Consider the following 23338-nt stretch of genomic DNA (forward strand, 5'->3'; position numbering starts at 1 on the left):
GATATTGTTGCACTGTTGTAACTATATGTTATAATTATGTGGTTTTTGTTAGTTTTTCAGTCTTGGTCTGTCCTGTGTTTGTGATATCACACCAGAGGAATATTGTATCATTTCTTCATGCATGCATGCATTACTAAATGACAATAAAAGAGGACTGCGTGTCCTCATAATCTAATCTAATCTCTCCATTGATGCCAATTACTGATTACCTGCTGATCACCTCTAGTGTTTTATATGTTTTAATCCAGGTCTCCAGCATCTGCAATCTGTCTTGTGTCATTTGAAAGGCTGTGTTTATTTTATCCTGGAAGGGGAGGTAGAGGGGTATTCTGATAGAGGTATATACAATTATGAGGGGTGTAGGTAGAATAGGTAGTGAAATTTTTTTTCTGTGGTGTCTCAGACAAAACAGCATATGATTAAGCTGGGATGTAGGACAGTGGTTCCCAACCTCCGGGCCGTGGACCGATACATTGCCGCGAAGAATGCAGTGGTGCAGCGGTAGTCATTGCCCCTGATCTGGGCCGACATTTACGTGCCGGGCTGCACCTAATTAATTAACTTGTTTGTTTCGGCTTTTTTCTTAAAGATGTGCTGGGTGCGTTCTGACTACCGCTGCATTCTTCGCGGCAATGTATCGGTCCGCGGCCTGGAGGTTGGGGACCACTGATGTAGGAGATCTAGAAAGGATCTGAGGGCATTTTTATCACGTAGAGGTTGGTTGGAATTTGCAATACACTGCCTGAAGAGATGTATGAGGCAGATAGTCTCACACCACTTAATAGCTTATAGGTATTTGAATCTCCAAGGCATGGAACACGGTGGAGCCAAAGCAGGTAAATGGGATTAATGTAGAAGAGTTCAATGAGTGGCAGGGATATAATGGGCTGAAAGGCCTATTTCTCAGCTTTTCAACTTTATAATTATGTTCTTCAACCTTCAATCACATTAGAGAACTGATTAACATCTACAGATGATTGTGGATGATCAGCCGTGATCACAGTGAATGGTGGTGCTGGCTCAAAGGGCCGAATGGCCTACTCCTGCACCTATTGTCTACTGTCTACAGGCAATTTGTAATATCTTGCTGCAAGCAAATTATTTGGACATTTGAAAATTAAATGTTTAACTCATGTTCCCTGATATCCTAGATATGATGAGTTACTTTTCATATAAAAGTTCTTAGTAGAACCACAAGGTGGTGGTCTGGATTCAATTAATTTCAGCTCTGATTTACATACCTTCTGTTGCTCACTGCTTTATATCTTGGGGAAGTTTCAGTGCCCATTCTGTATCCATGTTGAAATCATCGATTTTAAATCTAAACATGGGGCAAGAAGCGTTTTAGAAGTGTTGCATGATAATTGCTTTGCCATTCCTTTGCCCGTGGAAAATAGTGGATAGCTTGCATTGTTTCATGTGGTAAAGTATCCCAGTCCAAGATTTGAGTACACCATGAGAGTGTTGGCAAATGCTGTGTTGTAATTGGATCGTTCAGAAGCTGCACACTTCTTACAGGCTGCTTTCTCAAGATTCAAGGCTGTTTATTGTCATTCTTCGCTACACTAGCGTAAAGGAGAATGAAATTCTTGTTCCTCTGGATCCAGTACAATGTAAAAATACACAATAAGCATAAAGAACACAAATAAAACACAACAAATATAACTACGAAAGCAGAATTCCCTATAAAACACATTTTTAAAAAAAGTAACTTATAAACAGAAGTGATTTTGCAGATGCTGGCAATCTGATAGAGGGTCTCAACCCAATGGTTTCTTTCCAATGATGCTGCCTGACCTGCTGAGTTCCTTCAGCATTTTGTGTGTGGTACATGTAATTGTTTGAGTGTGGCTATATGTGTGTATGTATATCTGTGTGTGTGTGTGTGTGTGTGTATGTATGTATATGTGTGTGTATATATACATACATATATATATAATTAGCATGTATACATAGACTGATCATAAGTATGTATAAAAGTGATGCCTCGTGCAGGAATATCTGTACATAAGTTGACTCTGACAGGAACTTCTCCAAGGTTTTGGAGACAAATCCTCTTGTGGAATTTCATGCCTTGGCTAGCGGTGAGCAGTAATAAACTATTTTATGAAACAGGAAGAAAATTCAGAAATCAGAGATGCAAAGGGTCATGGAAGTCCTCGTGCAGGATTCCCCAAAGGTTTAACTTGCAAGTTGAGTCGTTTGTAAGGAAGGCAAATGCAATGTTAACATTTGAGAGGACTAGAAAATAAAAATGTTTGTAATGCTGAGGCATTATTAGGCATTGGTCAGACTGCACTTGGAGTATTTTGAGCAGATGTGGGCCCCTTATCTAAGAAAAAATGTGTTAGCATTGGAGAGGACCTAGAGGAGGTTTGTGAAAATTATTCCAGGAATGAAAGGATTAATGTATGAGGCGTGTGATGGCTCTGGGTTGGTACTCACTGGAGTTTACAAGAATGAAGGGGAACCTCATTGAAATCTTTCAAATGTTGAAAGGCCTAGATAGAGTAGATGTGGAGAGGACGTTCCCTATAATGGGAGAGTCTAGGACCAAGGGGAACAGCCTCAGAATCGAGGGACATCCATTTAGAATAGCGATGAGGAGGAATTTCTTTAGCCGGAGGGTAGTGAATCTGTGGAATTCGTTGCCACTGACAGCTGTGTAGGCCAAGTCATTGGGTATATTTAAAATGGGGGTTGATAGGGTTTTAACTAGTCAGGGTATTAAGGGTTCTGGGGACCAGGCAGGAGAATGAGATTGATAAATCAGCCATGATGAAATGGCAGAGCAGACTTGATGGGTCAAATGGCCTAATTCTGCTCCTATGTCTTATGGTCCTATGAAGTACCTAGCTTTGATCAATGGCCAGGGCTTTCCATCAGAAACATCAATTCTAGATGCTTCTCTCGCTTTTATACGTCCTTCTATGAAGCTTGGGTTTCTTGCTCCTCTTCTGATAGTTTCCTTTACAGCATATCCTTGAGTATATCCAAACCTTCCAATCTGCACAGCTAGCCCTACCAGCACCATTGTCCTTTTTTTTGGGGTAGGAATACCAAAGCTGGTAAGTAGGCCCTGTGAAGAATTTTTAGGATGGTGGCCCTGTCTTGCCTAATGCTGATTTGTAGTTGAAGCACAAAGGTTAAGTATGTTTCCCCACTCAACTCAAGGGTGCTATGTATATAAGCTTCATATACTGGCATCATTGCTCCGATGGTGAGCTTGGAGCGGTTCCATGCTGTTTAGTTAATCTGCTGGAGGTGGCAACAACTTTTCCATCATTTATTCTCAGGTAGAATGTTTCAACCTATATTAACAACTAGGTTACATGGTCGGCACAGCATTGTGGGCCGAAGGGCCTGTAATGTGCTGTAAATTTCCATGTTCTATGTTCTGTGTTAACATCCTGAATCATGTATAACCAGATTACTGTGTTATATTCAATTACAAAGCCACCCCCAACTTGAATTACAAATTGTACCCTTGAGTGCTTTCTCAATATATAAACCTCTCAAAGCAGCTACATTACTGTCACAAGGTGTGAGAGTACAGCTCTGATGTAGATTGTTCATTATTTGCTGTGTTGTATGACGTAGATGATCATGATCTTTCCATGACCACGATTGTTCTTGGCAATTTTTTCGACAGAAATGATTTGCCATTGCTTTCTTCTGGCCAGTGTCTTTACATGATGGGTGACCCCAGCCATTATCAATATTCTTCAGAGATTATCTGTCTGGCGTCAATAGTTGCATGACTTGTGATATGCTCCAGCTGCTCGTATGACCATCCACCACCTCACATGGCTTCATGTGACCTGCTGGCTAGTGGAGGGAAGGCGTGCCTTGCACTTCCTTTGGTAGAAATGTATCTCCATTCGCCACCCTCCAAAGTAGAATAAAAGCCAAATTGATTAAAGATAGTTTCCACTGATCAATTTAAAAAGCTCCCAGAGAGCATCTAGGACCCCTTTATATGGATATTTGTTAGTATGATGCAGTATGTGTACAGCTAGACCTTGTTAAATTATTCTTTTGTAATCCTTTCTTGAGCACTCATTTGCAAGACAAAGAAAAGTTCCCTTCCTAATCGTAAACTCATGAGGTTCTGCAGATGCTGGAAATCCAAATCGACCCACACAGAATGGTACAGGAACTCAGCAGGTCAGGCAGCATCTATGGAAATTAATAAACCGTCTATGCTTGGGCTGAGACCCTTCATCAGACTGCAAAGACAGGCTGAAGATGCCAGAATAAGAAGGTGGGGGGAGGGGAAGGGGTACAAGCTCGAAGGTGATAGGTGAAGCCAGGTGGGTGGTGGAGGAGGAATGAAGTAAGAAGCCGGGCAGTGATAGGTGGAAAAGGTAAGGGGTTGGAGAAGAAGGAATTTGATAGGAGAGGAGAGTGGACCATAGAAGAAAGGGAAGGAGGAGGGGCACCAGGAGTAGAGGATAGGCAAGTGATGCAAAGAGGTAAGGGGGGGCAGAGTGGGGGAAATGAAGAAGAGGGGGAGGGGGAAAAATTACCGGATGCTGGAGAAATCAATGTTCATGCAGCAGTTTGGAGGCTTCCTGGACTGAATAAAAAGGTGTTGTTTCTCTGACCCAGTGGCATCATCGTGGCAGAAGGGAAGACCATGCTGGAGAAATCAATGTTCATGCAGCAGTTTGGAGGCTTCCTGGACAGAATATTAAGGTGTTGTTCCTCTGACCCAGTGGCCTCATCGTGGTAGAAGGGAAGACCATGCATTGACATGTTGGGATGAGAATGGCGATTGGAAATGAAATGTTTGGCCACCATAAAATCCTGCTTTTTGCAGATGGAGTGAAGATGCTCGACAAAGAGGTCCCGCAATCTGCGATGTGTCTCACCAACGTAAAGGAGATCACTGGATACGGTAGGCAAACCCAACAGATTTGCAGGTGAAGTATCGCCTCACCTGGAATGACTGTTTAGGGCCCTGAATGGAGGTGAGGGAGAAGCTAAATGGGCAGGTGTAGCACTTCTGCTTACAGAAAAAAATCCACTTTCTCATTGGAGGAGCAGATCCGTATATTCTGTGTGTGTAGCCTCTAACTTAATGGCATGAATGTCAGTTTCTCCAACATCTGGTAATTCTTACCCTGCTCTCCCTTCCCTCTTCTTCATTTACCCACCCTGGCCCCCTTCTTACCTCTTCTCCTCACCTGCCTATCCCCTCCACCTTCCCGTTCTTCCACAGTCCCCTCTTTTGTCCTATCAGATTCCTTCTTCAGACCTTTGCCTTTTCCATAAAACATGGGAGCAGAGGGATGAGCATTTGGCCCATCATGTCTGCTCCACCATTCAGTCGTAGCTGAGCCCCTTTTCTCCTCCTCAACCCCATTCCCTGGCCTTCTCCCCATAACCTTTGATGCAGTGTCTGATCAAGAACATATCAATCTCTGCCTTAAATATACCCGATGACCTGGCCAATGACAAATTCCACAAGTTCACCACCCTTTGGCTGAAGTTTTCCGCATCTCCGCCTATCACCTCCCAGTTTCTAATGTCATCACCACTCTCCCACCCATCTGGCTTCATGTATCACCTTCTAGCTTGTACTCCTTCCCCTCCTACCACCTTCATGTTGTGACTTTTTCCCTCTTCCTTTTCAGTCCTGATGAAAGGTCTTGGCTGAAACATCAACTCTTTATTCGTTTCCATTAATGCTACCTGACCTGCTGAGTCCTTCCAACATTTTGTGCGTGTTGCCCTTCCTAATAAGGATACCTTATGCAAAATTACAATAGAACCAGTAGATGGGGGACGGGGGGGAGAGAAGCAAATGAAGTCCTGACAGAACTTTGTTAATGTCACCGAGGTTCCTCTCCAAATTTCATGCATCCATACTTGTATTTCTCACTCACAGCTGGTATTATTTCCACATTAAAGTCCCAAGAAAAATCCTAGCATGCCTTGAATTTATAAATTGCATTCAACTTTTGTCCTTTACGATGGACAAAAATATATTCTTTTAAACTGACAGCAAACTTTAGGACAGCTGGATGCAGAAAATTTGATTTAGGAAGTGTTCTAGATATGTTGCATCAGACTAAATACAAGAAAGCCTCTTTATGTATTAGTGAACTAGATATTCCAGACTCCTCTAGATATATTAAATGCATTGAGACAAAAAGGCCTGAAGTATGAACATTCAAATATCAGTTCAAGTATTATTAGATACACCAAGTTTCATGAGATAAAGGTTGTGTGGGGTAGCTGTAGACTCTGAAGGGAAGATGATTGGAACAAAGTAAACACCAAAGGTTCCTGAAGGTTAAGTAGATAATCTAGTTGGCTGTTCCAGTGTAGATCTGAAGAAATGTAGTAGAATCAGGGGTATCCACTTTACAGTTCAGCCACCAAACAAGTCTGTCTGCTGTGTTGGGGTTGGCTATGAAAGGCTGTATGGTACGCAGAAGAAGGGAATGGATTTCCTGAGTGATATGGTCAACATTTGTCCCTCAAGCAACATCATTGATAAAGATCATCTGGACATTGACAGTGTGCCTGTTGGTGCTTGCTACCTTTCCAGCATGTTAACAGTAGCTTCACTTCAAGAAGCAGGTCACTGGAATTTTGGGATATCATGGTTTCAGGTGCCATATAAAGGAACAACTTCTCACTTTATGGAGGGATTTGAAGATGGCGAGTTCATTAGGAAATAGTGTGCTTATAGAAAGAATGGTAGGTAGGTGGGGAATACCCTTGACAGCATTTATCCCATCCAGAGAGGAATGCTTGATGCAACTGGGTTCCATTGATCCTTCGTCCATTAGCACAACCCTAGCCAAGACTTTGATGCTGCTTGATAAGATTATAAAACTTAAATTTGTTGATTTTTTTTTTGTTTAAATTATTTGTTTAGCTGACAGCATCAGATTTTCTTGCTAAATTGTCCTTGAATTGAATGGTTTGCTGGGTCATTTCAGAGAGCAATTGAATCCGAGCTACAGGACTGGAGCTGTGCCTGGCCTGCTGAGTTCCTCCAGCATTTTATGTGTGTTGCTTGGATTTCCAGCATCTGCAGATTTTCTCTTGGTTGTGATTGGACTGGCCAGACAGATAACAAGCACAGATTTCTTTCACAAAAGGCCATTCATGAACCAGAGGTGTCTTTACAACAGCTGGTAGTTTTATGCTCACTGTTATGAGATTTAAAGTGGTGTGCCTAGACTAATAATAACGGCCTGTGGATACTGATCCAGTAGCGTGTTCATTGTAGTAATGTACCCCCAGTATCTAGGGATCGTCACCTTGTCATGCTGGAGAGGCTTGTGAGTTCTTGAGATCTGGAGTTTAGCCATCTGACTCTGGTGGTAAGGTTACAAACAAAGAGCAATCCAATCATGACTTTACCGGCGGAGCTGGCAGAAGACGACGACACATCACAACGGCAGTGAAGGGTCCCCAGTCATCTGGTATTCCCTGGACCCCGACCCTGACCCTGATCTGTCGAGGACCGTGTGGTGGCTGCCTTTGCATCAGCCTTCCCACATTAAACAAAGTCATGCACAGGCATTCTCCGTTAAGAGAATCCACCCTAATGTCCCAGATTAAATAAATTTCTTTAGCCAGAGGGTGGTGGATTTGTGGAATTTGTTGCCACATGCAGCTGTGGAGGCCAAGTCATTGGGTGTATTTAAGGCAGAGATTGATAGGTTGTTGTTGATTGGACATGGTATGAAAGGTTACGGGGAGAAGTTGGGGAATGGGACTGAGGAGGGGAAAAAAGGATCAGCTATGATTGAACGGAGCCGGCTGGTGACATGGTGGTGTAGTGGCATCAGCGCTGGACTTCGGAGTGAAGGTTGTCGAGTTCGAATCCAGCCAGCTCCCTTGCACGCTTTCCATCCGTGCTGGGTTGAGCATCGAGCTAGCAACTCGGCCTCATAAAAATAAGAAATCCTGCTAAAGAAACACCATCATGACGGCGTCCCAATGACTCCACTCGGAGATAAGGGCTTTCTTCTTTCTTCTTCTTTATGACTCAATGGGCCAAATGGCCTAATTCTGCTTCCATATCTTATGGTCTTATTAACATCTTAGGAAAACATCATACTCGATTCAAGTGATTATACCAGTGCTAACTCCAATCTTAAGGGACGAAAATGTCCTTGTGCCTTCTTTCCAATTTTATCAGCAAATTTACCTTAAAGAATGAACAGGTTCACTCCTACTGCTGGCCAAAAAAAAAACTGCTTAGTGAATCTTCTCTTCCTCAGAATTAATCAAACCTTAATTTTATTAGTCAAGCCTTGTTCTTGAGGTTGTTTTGCTCTGAATTGCAAGTGTAAAGGCACATCCAACTATTGTTTGGTCCAAGCAAACTTGTTTCTTCATCAAATGTTAAATGAAACACTTTCTGACTTTACTTACTAGACTACAAGTTCCCACATCTGTTGCTATTATTCTATAGTGAAAGTCATGTGGTCACCATGAACTTGCCCAGCGGGAGGAATAAATGTTATATGTGAAGGGAGTTCTAGCCAATGGTTCTTTTTAGTTTTAACTTTTTTCATGGTTTTATTTATTCTTTCATAATTGGCTTGCAGGCAGCACCAATGCACCTACCTGTTTAATTATCACTTTGGTCACTTCCCTGAATTCTTGATTTTTAAATCTCCCTCGGGACCTTGTACCTCATTATGTTTTCATCAGTTTCAAGCACCTCTAATTAATAGTGCCTCTTTTACTACGTAAAATTATAAGTAGAAATCCAGTCATGTCACCTACAATTTAAACTGTTTTCTTTAGGTGGAAGAAGTATCAGTTAATCAAAAATATTTTTATGTCAGTAAATTAATATCAGTGCATTTTTAATTGAATGGCAGTCGTAATCTTTTACTACCACTTTTTTTCTTCTCATTTCTTTCTTCCTGATAGTCAGTTTTCAAAGGTGAACTAAATAGCAAGTGTCTGCAAGTTACTGACAGTAGTCAGACTAAAGCCCAATTTATACTTCTGCGTCAAATGTACGCCGTAGGTACCGCGTACCCTAGGTTGTAGGGTGACATGCACCTCCCCAAAAATGTAACTCACGCATCGCAGTGACGCAGACCGCAACAACTGTGATTGGTCCGCTTGGTAGCATCGCATTTCCTCCTACGCATTTCCAATTGCTTTTCTCTGCCATGTCCGTACACTGATGTGAAGTGAATGGTTGGAGACAATGAATCAAATCGTCAAATCTACCTGCCGACATCCGAAAGTATTTGAAATGCATTTCCTTGTCCATATCTCTTATGAAGAAACTCAACACAGTGGCATAGAAACCCCACCGCCAACTAGAGTTTTGGCGGTGAATTGCAGAGCGATGCAGACACAACTACGCATGCTCGCTACGGCGTAGGGCTACGCAAAAGTATAAATCAGGCCTACGGTGTAGCCCGTACGCACAAGTATAAGTCAGCCTTAACACAGGCTAATGGGGTGCTGACTGTTTATCCACTGAGAGAAACGTCTGTCGGGAGTATGAGGCAGAAAATGCATATGGATTCTGTGGCGATTGCTTTGAATCTGATTCAGATTGGGCTAGTTATAGTTCTCTGAAGAAGACACATGAGGTACAAGAATTGAATTGGGATTTCTATTAATTATTTACAAACTTAAATAAAGAATTAGATATGTCTCATTTTTTGTTAATGACATAATTTATTCTAATTTTTCTTTTTGAGATTACTGTTGAGGTCTCATTCCAGGGCTTTCCATATCTGTCTGTCGATACCTGCAGTCCTGATGAAGAGTCTCTGCCTGAAATGGCAATTGTTTATTTCCCTCCACAGATACTGCCTGACCTGCTGAGTTTCCCACCATTTTGTGTGTATTGCTCAAGAATTCTGGCACCTGCAGCATCTCTGGTGCCTTTTCCATATCTAGTTTTCCTTAATTTCCTCTCCTTAAGCCTCACAGCTGTAGTGACTGGATTCAACTACGACCTCAAGCACTATCTTTATAGAGCTTGCACGTTGTCCCTGTGACTGCATAGGTTCCCCTGGTGCTCCTGCTCCCATTTCTTCCTGTACTCCAAAGATGCGCAGGTCAGTAGGTTAATTGCCCACTGTAAATTGCCTCTGGAATATAGATACGTTTTAGAGGGATGTTGATGGGATTGAGGTTAGAATTAATGCAAAAATGATTGATGATTGGCACATACTGGGTGGGCCAGAAGCCCTGTTTCCATGCTGTGTTTTTTTATGACTCTATAACTCCCTATAAGGGTAAACAGTGCATGTGGGTGATTCCTCCTACCTATATACATGGGCTGCTTCAGATGCAGTTAAAAACAACTTTTGATGATTGTTTCCTTAGAGTAGTCAGTCAGTCAGTGGGTGCCGTCCCGAATCCAGGGGTTGGCGGCTATGCACCGCCATCTTCTTCGATCTCGTGACAGCACCGAGTACAGCCTCTCCTCCAGTTTGTTTTCGCTGGCCACCTTGGCACCGCCTGCCGCTGCCCCTGCTGAACTCGAGCCCGCGGCCGCTTCTTCAAGTTCGGTCCTTCCTTAGGCGGAGGCCTTGAGCAGGTCCAGGCACACAGTGCAGCGCCCCAGTTCATCATGTCTCTTCTAACTAGGTACATAGCATATGGTTCATAGATACATGGTGAGGCTTTAATCTCTTCCACGGAAGATGGCCGTTGGCTCACAAGAAGCTCATCTGCCCTTGGTCAGGTCTTGTTTTTTTCTAGTCCTACTAGATGTCCTCACACCCTCCTCACCAGACTAAGTCCGGTGGAGGAGCCGGCCCAAGTCGCCGACCACTCGACCATGACCAAGGGCCGGGCGTCCGCCCCCCGCTGAATCTCTCTGAGCATCCGGCGCCCGACCGAAAACCATGGTTTAGGCTAGTTAGACTAGTACACATCCTTTATTACCAAACCACTTATTGGCGAGCAGGAAGAAGCATGCATAGCATTACATTGTGATGTTTGTAGACTTGTTGGTGCAATACGTTGTTCAGCCAAGCTCCAGAATTTCTAGTTGAAATTGTGTTGAGAATATTTGTGTATTCAGGTCAGTTTCAGAATGGCTTCATTTCTTGCTCTTTGGCTGGCCCTCCACAGATGGCATGCCAGGATAACAGCTCAGCTTTGCAGCAGTAACCAATGCACTGTCAGATTCATTGTGCTGAACAACCATATACAAAATCAGACCAGAATTATTCAAAATCAGTGAGTTTTCGTAAAGAATTAGAGAATTTTTTAAGTTGGTGGGGGAAGAGCTACTATGTATAGTCACAGGAATGACATGCCAGCGCATGCCTAAAATTTTCTTTTTTAAAAACACTTTGAGGTAAATTTGCAATTATCAACACTTAAAGTAGTGTCTAGCAATAACAGAGCTTTGATAATTTCCTTCCAATTATGTTCTAGGGAAGGGGTGGAGTTGGAATTTGCTTTGTCTGCCGGCCTGGTGAGTTTTAAGTGTCAAGTCCTAGTTGCATGCACCAACATGCTACACATCCTTGTTATGACGCCAAGGTCTATGCAGAGCCAAGCAATCTTATCTGCTGAAATGAAAGGCTGGAATGAATGAAGATGGGAGCAAGGGTGGGTTGCAGAGCAACAGCTGTAGCTGAGGCTGGGTAACGTCCAGTTTACTTTTGGGCTCACAGGAGTGACTTCAAATTTATCAGAACTACGGATTGAAGTTTTCCATCCTTGTTCATTCACTCAACATAGATTAATGTTGTAAAGCCAACATGTATTGGGCATCCATAGCTGGCTTTGATATTAAACATTTCTGACATTTACAAATGTTCAAACACCATTATAAAAATTAATTGTGCAATTAAAAATTATAAAAATCACACCACTAACAAAACATTTAAAAATGAAGTATAAGTTTTCGAAGAACACAATTACAAGCATTTAAATAAACTCAGTTAATTAAAGAAATGTAATTATCTCAGGAGAACCTCCTCTTCTCAGCCATTCCTCTGCTGTCAATGCATCTGCTCAAACTTCAAAATTCAATGGGCAGATTTTGCAACATAACTTACCAAACCTGCTCCATCAAGATGCAGTTCCAAACTTTGAGGACTTCCACTTCTCTGCACATTTGTACAGTTAAGTGGGGAAATGATAGCAGTTCTGTGGGAAACAGATCGCATTTCTTCAAGGAAGTTTCACTAAGTTGTAGTTTATCTCCTTCTGGCCCAACACATTGCTCACTCTACTAATTCCATCAAGCCAAGTAGAGGATAGAAAAGCATCCCCAAAATAACACCAGACATTGCTAACATGTGGTTATCAATCTGGTATAAGTGCAACAGGGGACTGTGTACATACTGAACAGCTGAAATTGGATCATACAATTGTGGATCATACCAAGATGTTTCAGTATTTTCACATCCTGGCATAGTAAGTGGTTGACAATTAAGCAAGTAATTAAAGGAAGAAACCAGAGTTCTTTTGTAAAATACAAGGTTGAAACATATCCAAGCAACTTTAGTGGGTTGACCTGAGAACCCAGCAATCATCCAAAGCAGCTTTCAGAAAACTAGCTCATTTCAAGGTATCCTGAGATTGCCAGTACAGTATATGGAAAATATCATTGGCTGTGAGCCCGAAAAACATTCTGGTAGAGATACTGTAGTCTAGTGCTCCAGAGCTGGTGGCAACTCTGGTCAATGTATTTCAGCACAGATACAGTAATGGCATCCACACAGTGGAAAGTTGCCCAGGTACTAAACAAGGACAAATCCATTCTGGCTTATTATTGTCCCATCAGTTTATTCCTGAACAAATGGTATAGGACCTAAATTCTCACCAATCAAATTGAGTTTGCAATTTATAACAAGACAGATTCTTTAATTCTAGGGTAGATACTATCAGTACTTCCACCACTATTAGGCAGTGATCAACTCACAGTTCTCTAACTTAGCTGATGGTTGTATGTTGAATTATATTGATTGGTTATTGAACAAGCAATGATTAGATAGTTAGTCTCAGTTGTCTGAATAGATTGACTGCAGGTTGCCAGCCTTCAACTGTAGTTACGAATTGTTGATACCTCCTGCTCTTTATTCTGAATCTAAAAGCTGTAGATTCAGCTTCAGTTAATCCATTGGCCATCAATGCCTTGTTATCCTTGTGTTATGATTAAGATGTACCTCCTGCCTTTGTTGTTGTTTCCTCCTGGAAGCCTGGAATGTTAACTCCTGTGAAAAATTTTACCTTCAGTAAATCCACAAGGCCCCATTTTATCAGACCTCTCTGATCATTACAAGCTGGAAGCAGTTTTCTCCCTGTAACACGAATTCACAGAATTCAAGGCTCTTGTTAAGTTTCCACAGCTGTATTTTCCAACATTTCTCCACTAAGAGTTCTTTTGCAATGTTTAACTATTTTTATACCGCAGAATTATTCTGCAAGTAATAGAGATGCTATTCACATTACAAAAGCCTTACTCACTGGTGCCCATTTTGGGTTTTGACTAAATCACTTAGGTCCAGACCTCATCAAGCTTTAGTCTAAACATAAACTAAGGGGTCAGGTTTTGGAGTTGAGGTGAAGGTTACTGCCCTTCCCACTGAGACTGTATTTGACCGAGTGTGGCTGCTAAAGAGCACTGGTAAATTTTTACATTCATGTCAGTATAAATTGAGGGAAAGCAATTTACTGATTTATATTCGTTTAAGATCCACGATATCAGATGACACAATGGCACTGCAGAGCAACTGCCTCATGATGCCAGCGACCAGGGTTCAGTCCTGACTTTGGGAACAATCTATGTGGAGTTCAGAGATCAGGGTTCAGTCCTGAATTCAGGAGCAGTTTGTACAGAGTTTACACATTCTCCCTGTGATTTCCTCCTATATCCCAGAGGCACACATGTTAGTAGTTTAGCTGGAAACTGTAAGTTGCCCCTAGTGTGCAGGTGAGTGGTAGAATCTTCAAGATTCAAAGTTTCAAAGTGCATTTATTATCAAAGAATGTATAAATTATATAACCTTGAGATCTGTTTGCTTAGCAGGCAGTCGCAGAGCAAGGAACCTGAAATAGCCCAATTAATAAAAAATAAGACCAATACCTAGTGCCCAGAGAAAAAGAGAAAAAAAATCAAGACAAATCATGCAAACAATAGAAATGAGCAGCGACAACGTATTCTGAACCAAATTGATTCTTGTAGCAAAAGTTAGTAACATGGGGATAATAGAAAATGGGATCAGGTTAGGATAAGTGTAAGTGGGTGTTTGATGGTTGGTGTACATTTAGTGGGCTGAAGGGCCTGTTTCTGAGCTGAATCTCTCTATGATCCTATGTCAGTATAATATTACTGCACTGGTCAAAATTGTTTCAGGTCCAACCATTTAGTACTTAGCAATTACATTCACTCCATCATGAGATGAGGACTTGGTAATGCTTAAACTTAAGTTCTGTTCCAACCTCTTAATGAAGCAATCCATGTTCTGTGACGAGAATACACATAAATTAAGATATTTGCTGGCCTGGGATAGCACCAGTGGCATCAGCAGTTGGTCTGCCACCTGTCCTCAGGGGAGGGAGAGATAAGGCACACAATGAAGCAGCATTTGGAGGTGTTAATGAAGGAGCCATCAGTCTGGGTATTGTCAAGATCGGCTCCCCCTTTGAACCCTGAACTGTTTGAAGTGATGGACAGGCGATACCCCAGCAGAGATAAAAAGGGACAGGTTCGCTAAGGCAGGACACACACGACACCACGAGGTAACGAGACCCTGGAAGCGGTGCCCCCCCCCCCCGCAAGTGGCGGGAGTCGTTTGGAAGTCTGGTTGCGGAACCAAGCCTCAGACGCACAGGGTGGAAAGGTACGATCAACGGGAATCTGGTGTGTGTCCGCCCTTGCTTGGGTGCCGGGTTCACTGCAGAGGATCGACCGCATCTGGAGGAGGGGTCACAGTCGGTGACCCCAGGTGACATCACAAAGGACTTGCCCGAAAGCTGCTTGTGAGCAATATCGCAGGTCTGTGAGTGGAGGCCGTTTCTGAATGATCATTCGTTCTCGTTCTCTCTCTCCTTCCCCCCACATTGTCCATCGCCACGGCAACGATTACTGCGAACTGAACTAAATTGAACTGGACTTTGTGTCACTTTGAAATTGGTCATTTACCCCTAGACAACGATAGAGCTTGATTGATCCTGTTATCTTAATTCTGTGCACATGTGTGTTTATCATTGCTGAACTGTTGCATTTATTATCCTTTCGATTACTGTGTTGCTTGTTTCTTTAATAAAACTTTCTTAGATCTAGTAATCCAGACTCCAACTGAGTGATCCATTTCTGCTGGTTTGGCAACCCAGTTACAGGGTACGTAACAGTTCATATGCAGCAAGGCCCAGAGAACGTTAAGGCACAGACAGATGAATTGTCAGTACATTGGATTCTGGTTAATTCGGCCGTCGGCTGATCAGAGTAGCTGCTTATTGGAACAACTCTTAAAAAAACAAAAACAAATTGAGAAAATAGCCAGGATTCCCTTTGTTTATGTAGTAGTAGTAGTAGTAGTCATACTTTATTGATCCCGAGGGAAATTGGTTTTTGTTACAGTTGCACCATAAATAGTTAAATAGTAATATGCAAATTATGCCAGGAAATAAGTCCAGGACCAGCCTATTGGCTCAGGGTGTCTGACCCTCCAAGGGAGGAGTTGTGAAGTTTGATGGCCACAGGCAGGAATGACTTCCTATGATGCTCTGTGCTGCATTTCGGTGGAATGAGTCTCTGGCTGAATGTACTCCTGTGCCCAACCAGTACATTATGTAGTGGATGGGAGACATTGTCCAAGATGGCATGCAACTTGGACAGCATCCTCTTTTTAGATACCACCGTCAGAGAGTCCAGTTCCATCCCCACAACATCACTGGCCTTACAAATGAGTTTGTTGATTCTGTTGGTGTCTGCTACCCTCAGCCTGCTGCCCCAGCACACAACAGCAAACATGATAGCACTGGCCACCACAGACTCGTAGAACATCCTCAGCATCATCCGACAGATGTTAAAGGACCTCAGTCTCCTCAGGAAATAGAGACAGCTCTGACCCTTCTTGTAGACAGCCTCAATGTTCTTTGACCAGTCCAATTTATTGTCAATTCGTATCCCCAGGTATTTGTAATCCTCCACCATGTCCACACTGACCCCCTGGATGGAAACAGGGGTCACCGGTACCTTAGCTCTCCTCAGGTCTACCACCAGCTCTTTAGTCTTTTTCACATTAAACTGCTGATAATTCTGCTCACACCATGTGACAAAGTTTCCTACCGTAGCCCTGTACTCAGCCTTATCTCCCTTGCTGATGCATCCAACTATGGCAGAGTCATCCGAAAACTTCTGAAGATGACAAGACTCTATGCAGTAGTTGAAGTCCGAGGTGTAAATAGTGAAGAGAAAGGAGACAAGACAGTTCCCTGTGGAACCCCGATGCTGCTGATCACTCTGTCAGACACACAGTGTTGCAAGCACACGTACTGTGGTCTGCCAGTCAGGTAATCAAGAATCCATGGCACCAGGAAAGCACCCACCTGCATCGCTGTCTGTGGGACACTGTGCCACTTAACTGGGATAAGAGTGTTGTTGAACTGTCAGTTGTGTGCAATTGTTTGGCCATTGGACACTACACCGTGCTTGGAGCAAACAGTTTTTAAATAGCATCAGTTGTGTGTGTTTGTGTTGAGGAAGCAATAATTTTTGTAACGGACAGCTGGTGAGAAATAAGCAGTAAGACAATTCAGAACTGTTTTGCTCACTGACGCTTCAAGCATTCAGGCTTGGAGATGCCAGAAATGGCCGGGAGTGAAATTGAAACAATTTCACTACTTCAACAAGTTAGGGACTATGAAGAATTTGAAGGCATTGACAATTATCTTAAATGTTACAATGAAGATGAAGATTTGGAGGATATAATGGACGAAAACACTGTATGAATCCAGTCCATTAACTACGCTAGTGGCTGCACTGCTTTTGTTCATTTATAGTCAATTGACCATGGCAGCATACACTGGTTGAATTCCTCCATTGATAACTAGTTTTAGAGTACTCTAGTAGTATTGGAAGTGCTCTAATTTGTACTGTATTTCATTTAAATACCTAATTTTTTGCTACTTTAAATGATTGTTGAACTTTATAAAAGCTTTTAAACTATTTCCATGAAACTTCGGCTAATTGGGGTAACTCTTTAATTCGGTCAAAATGTACTGGTCCCAATGAGTCCGAATTAACTGATAGACACTAGTATATTTATATTATGTACACATGATATTAATATATCATATGTCAAGCCACATTTGTGCCATCCAAAGTATGTGCCATTGTCAGCATTCTTTGGATTACTTTTGATTAGAAATTAATCTGGACCAGTTATAGAAATACATTATTTCAAAAGAATTTCATATGATGGTTAACTTGAAAGCAAGTGGCTCATCTTTTCTTTGTTGTAAGCCTTTCCATCACTGGATTATTCCTCATTTGTCTGAGTGAGTCTCCTCCGCATACATTCAGTGATTTTGACACCATTCAATGCAAGCCTCTTGAATAACACCTCGTCCAGCACTCCGAACATTAATTCCTTCCATAATTGGTGCGTGGGCTATAATGCATAGTTACAACATATTAAAAGATATCCAAACAGGTTCATAGATAAGATAGGTTCAGAGGGTTATCGGCCTTACGCAGGCAAGTGGCACTAGCTCATTTGGTCAGCATGGATGAATTGGGCTGAAAGACTTGTTTTCATATTGTTAACCCTTATAGCTCAATAATATGTCCATCTATAAGATGCAAGCCGCAAATTCCTAAGGCTTCTTTGAAAGCACTTCCCTAAACCCATGTCTCTAACACTGAGAATGCCAAGAATGATAGACAAATGTTCCCCATAAAGTTGCATACAATTTTGACTTCATTCTTCTTGCTGTGTAAAAGTGCTGGAGCTCTCCATCCAATAGCACTTTGTCAGACAGTTGTCCTGTCCAAGACCGAAAGAAGCTGCAGAAGATCGTGAACACGGCGCAGCACATCACACAAAGCAATCTTCCGTCCTTGGACTCACTTTACACCGCACGCTGTCGGAGCAGTGCTGCCAGGATAATCAAGGACACGACCACCCAGCCAACACAACTTTTCGTCCCTCTTCCCTCCAGGAGAAGGCTCAGGAGCTTGAAGACTCGTACGGCCAGATTTGGGAACAGCTTCTTTCCAACTGTGATAAGACTGCTGAACGGATCCTGACCCAGATCTGGGCCGTACCCTCCAAATATCCGGACCTGCCTCTCGGTTTTTTTGCACTACCTTACTTTCCATTTTTTTCTATTTTCTATTTATGATTTATAATTTAAATTTTTAATATTTACTATCGATTTGTAATCCAGGGAGCGGGAAGCACAGAAATCAAATATTGCTGTGATGATTGTACATTCTAGTATCAGTTGTTTGGTGACAATAAAGTATGAGGTATCTAAAGACAGACCCTTCAAGCAGACTGCAGTGGCTAAAGGTAACTGGCTGCTACTTTTCAAGGACAATTCAGGATGGACAATAATTGCCGCTCTTTCCCATGGCATGAAAATCCGTGAATGAATAAAGGGAAATGAAAACAAATAGGATATCGACTAGTTAATCTCACTAGAGTACAGTAAATTGGTAGTTAATTTCAATCTGTTCTGCATTTCATCCTGATCATTTCCAAATGTGCCTAATGCAGATCTTGATTCCTTTTACAAAGAGTGAGAATTAAAGGAGATGTTCTTAGAGTTGGCAGAATTAATCACCAAAAGGTGCAGTTGTGGCCTCCTGCTTCCTCTGGAGCACATGGACATAAGCATGCCATTTCACTAATATGGAATTGAATGCCTCCACTACTATTCATACGTTGGCTTCAGAGAGAAAATTGGCAAACTTGGCAACAGACCTTCAGGATCCTGACAGTTCTAACATATGTGCCAGTGACTGAATGTCCCCTAGTAATGTAAGCAACTCTGGTACTTTTTTATAATTTACAAAAAATAGGCACTCGCCCACCTTACCCCATAATAGGGAATTATACTAAATCTGGATTAGATGTATCAGTGTTAAAGCATAAACCTGAGTATAATTTGATTCCTTAAATAATAATGAAAAACAGACCTGTCTAAAATAAAACAAGGGCCTTGGATTAACACAGCATCTTTAATGACCCCAGCCTGTGGCAGAATGCCTTAAATGTAATTTTTTTTTTGTACTGCAGTCTTTGTTGTGATGTGAAAAAATACAGGCACTTCTCATACTGCAAGATCTATGAATAGTAATGTGATAATGACCACATCTGTGTTTTTATGTAATGTTAGGAAAGTGCTAAAGATTTACCTAGACTCTTTCATCTTTTTAAAAGTAGTGCCATAATATCTCTAACATCCATCTTTATTAAGAGTTTCATCTGCAATACATTCAGGATTTAAATAACCTTAATACCTTTGCCCAAACATTACAATTATTGGGTTAATGTTTTGTACTTGTGCTAGGATTCTTGCTGTGTAGCTTGTTTGGTACATACATTTTAAATGTTTGGGATATTAGGATGTAATTTTATGAGTAATATACACAAGAGTTTATGATGGGAATTTGTGTAATTTTCAGTAACAGTCTAATCATCCAACAGTGACATTACCACCACTGAGCCCTCCACTGTTGTTGTCCTATATGTTACATTGAGTAGAAACTCTACTGGACCAGACGCCTTAGTTATAAGACCATTTAAGAGGTTGGGTATCCTGTAGAAAGTAACTCACCTCCTGACACTAAAAGGCTTTTCAAATACAACAAGGCACATGATAACGTTGTGATAAAACAGGGTCTTGAACAAGTATAGCTTTGACAACAGCCAGGAAGCATGACATTATCAAATGCAAAGGAGTTTATTTGTTTGATACCTAATTAACCATCGTCAAAAACCAAATCAATTTGGTGCTAGGCTGTGAGTGTTCACCCTCGGAAATTCAACAAGGTTTGAAACTGCAGATGCTGGAACCTGAGGCAAAATAATCTGGAGGAAAAATGTAGACAATCTCTTTGTCTCCACAGATGCTGCTCAATATGTTGAGTTCATCTGGCAGTTCGTCTTTGCAGCTTTCCTGAACTTGCTGACAGATTCTGGCCATGCCCTTGTCAATACGCTGCTGCTGTTGGATTCTCCTTACTGTCCAAAAGCAAAGCAGAAGCTTGCCAAGATTTCCATGTGTTTATTATGGGGTATCTCCCTATAGACCCTGGGCAAATCAACAGAACGACAAATTTTCTGCTGCATGGAACTAAAATAAAAACTAAGTTGCATTTATTTTTAATGGTTTATTCCTGCAGCAACAATTATAATAATTTATGTGTTATGATAACTACTTTTAATATTTTCACATTTCAAAACTAGTTTATTTCATTTTTTTCAGTTTTTGAATGTTTCAAATTACCATGACCATTCAGAAGCATTCCCAAAGTACGACAGTTTTGATAGACAGAAAGCTGGAATTGTAGCCTTTCCAGACTTCAGAGGTTTTCTTAGTGATGTGGTTTTCACTTAACTCTTCTCTGAAACGGCTTAGCAAATCATGCGGTTCAGAGACAATGAGGGTTGGCAAATAAGTGCATTCCCAGTCAGTGGTCTAGCATCACATCCAGTGACTGAATAACTAATAAAGTTACTGAGTGGATCTTGTTCTGCTCTGTCCGCATGATGCGGTTAGCTCAGATAAGGCCCTGGAAATGAGCACGGCATGCCAATAAAACCCAGTACAATTGTCCTTGGAGATCAGAACCTCGCAAGTGCAGGAGAATTGGAAAATCCTAAAAGCTGAGTATGAGAGGCAGATTCCACTCTTCAAAATTTAGGCCAATATTTTACACTCACAGTGGCCACTTTATTAGGTACAGGGATAGAGCCCAGTGTTGTCTTTTGCTGCTGTAGGCCCTCCATTTCAAGCTTTGATGTTGCACATTCAGAGATGTTCTTCTGCACACCACTATTACAATGAGTGGTTACTTGAGTTACTGTCTCCCTCCTGTCAGCTTGAATCAGTCTGGTAATTATCCTCTGACCTCTCATTTAACAAGGCGTTTCCGCCCACAGAACTGCCACTCACTGGATGTTTTGTTTGGTTTTGTTGCACCGTTCTCTGTAAACTCTAGAGGCTATTGTGCATGTGTAAATCCCAGGAGATCAGCAGTTTCAGAGATATTCGAACCACCCTGTCTGGCTCCACGGCCAAAGTCAATTGGATCACATTTCTTCCCCATTCTAATATTTGGTCTGAACAACAACTCTTGACCGTATCTGCATGCTTTTATGCATTGAGTTGCTGCCACATGATTAGCTGATTAGATATCCGTATTAACAAGCAGGTATATCTAATAAAGTGGCCACTGAGTGTAGATGAGATGGTGTGCAAATTCCATCAATGGTTATTTATTTCATTGATAAATGTTACAATTTGCATGAGAGAAAAAAAAAACAATTTCCAGACCTCTATTACTGGTAGTGAGTTGCTCAATTCCTTCAAATAGTATTCATGTTTTGAGCTGGTGTTTGAAGATTGAAACACGTACCACAATCTCATACCTAGCTCTACTCAACCTCAGTAGCCCATCTCAATGTGTAGAAGTTAGTCACCTCTAGAATCTATTAATCAAATACAAGTACTCCCTCAATGCTGTAAGAACAGAAATTCCTCCCAGTGTAGTGATTAACACTGTTCTGCCAAATACCTGCCCTCAAAAGAGGGTACCAGGTCATTTCTCCACTGGCTCTAGGCAGGATCTTACAGTTACCAGAATCAATTATCACTACAACTTTAACTGTAAGTTTCTCTTGGCTCCGAGCCATTTATATCCTGTGGTCTTTTTCATAACATAAGGAAAATTGGGACTGAGAAGGAGTTATTCAGAAATATTTAAGAAACAGATGGATGTTGCAAGACAGGCTGCATCTGACAGCTCTTCTGCTCTGTTGTGCTATTTTTATTGGTCTTTGAGTAAAGGAATGTTACTCTTGTGTATTTAAAGTCAGCTTTTATTTTGAGTTATTGCCTTCCCTAGTTTATTTTCAGTGTTTCCTTTGTCTCTGCATTATGTAATATTCAGTAATCCTTAAGAAATACAAATGAGATTTTAAAAATTACAGTTTCAGTGAAGGTTCTGGAAAAATTACTGGAATACTAAGTAAAATGAATATGTATCTGTTAATTTGAAGGTAAATCTTAGATTAGAATACCTTCAATTACTCACAAATATGCGTATTTTAAGTTCAATAGGATGGTGGAATTTTTAAAAGTTTCTTATCGTCAAAAGAATTATTGTTGTCTTTATTGTGACAACCAATGATAGATCTGCTTTTAACAATAGACAAAATTGTGTTTAAAAAAAAGAAGTGTTGATCACTACTTCAGTGCTGGTGTTTTACACTTTGGTAATAAATACGACTCAGCATTTCTTTCCTAGCCACCAGCTGCCTCAGCTAGCAACTGGCCTAGGCAGGCCAACAGTGCAATTTTTACTTGGCTGGGCTGTACATCTATTCCACCGAAAGTATAACCATGGAGCAGTGTTTGTCAAAGATGATCTAAATTCTGCCATGCAGCCTAAATGGTACAAATTTTGGAGCAACTTTTAGAAGTCAAAACTAGAACATAACCGATTCCAAAGGAAGTGGTAATATGTCGTGAAGAGGTGCAACTGATTTATGCAATCACATTCTATGCTTTGATTTGGCAATGCTGTTCTTTCTCTGTATGAACCTACATATATTTACAATACTGTGCAAATGTCTTAGGTACATATATATAGCTCGGGTCTGAATTGAATTGAGACTTTTGCACAGTACTGTATTTGTTAACGTGGGGTGGAGAGCAAGTTTGTAAATCTGGCGGGAGCAGAGGATGTTGGGAATGGCGAGGGTGGAGTGATGAGGGAGGGGGGTGTGGGGCAGGTGGTAGAGAAGGAGTGCCAGGGGCATGGGGTGGCAGAGGTGCAGACACACACAGCCCTGAGATGCTATGCAAGATCATTTGATTCCAAATAATTGCTTTATTGAACATTACAGAATGCCTCTGGTGCTTCCAGTTCCCTCCCTTCTCCCTTTCCCTTTTCCCAACCAGGATTGCCTTCTCCCTGCCTCATTCACACTCTCAGTTTGCAATAGAGACCCATATCAGAATCAGTTTTATCATCTTTCACATCCTGTCAGTGCTGATGAAGGGTCTCAGCCCAAAATGTCCACTGTACTCTTTCTCCTTAGATGCTGCCTGTCCTGCTGAGTTCCTCCAGCATTTTGTGTATGTAACTTGGATTTCTAGCATCTGCAGATTTTCTCTTGTTGTA

At 41.6% G+C, this 23338-nt stretch overlaps 1 protein-coding gene across 3 annotated transcripts in view; it reads left to right on the plus strand.

Moving 5' to 3' along the window:
- Nucleotides 1-23338, plus strand: part of LOC140197579 (storkhead-box protein 2-like) — a 332737-nt gene that overhangs the window by 88177 nt on the left and 221222 nt on the right. Inside the window, exon 1 of one of the 3 annotated variants that reach the window (XM_072257719.1) lies at nt 4832-4900. The exons of the other annotated variants lie outside the window; for them this stretch is intronic. Within the exon in view, the coding sequence (XP_072113820.1) occupies nt 4834-4900 (67 nt within the window). The 5' untranslated portion in view covers nt 4832-4833. Of the gene's footprint in view, nt 1-4831; nt 4901-23338 lie in introns of those variants that run through there. 3 annotated transcript variants of the gene reach the window in all.

Source organism: Mobula birostris, chromosome 5, assembly GCF_030028105.1.
Source record: "Mobula birostris isolate sMobBir1 chromosome 5, sMobBir1.hap1, whole genome shotgun sequence".
NCBI lineage: Eukaryota > Metazoa > Chordata > Chondrichthyes > Myliobatiformes > Myliobatidae > Mobula > Mobula birostris.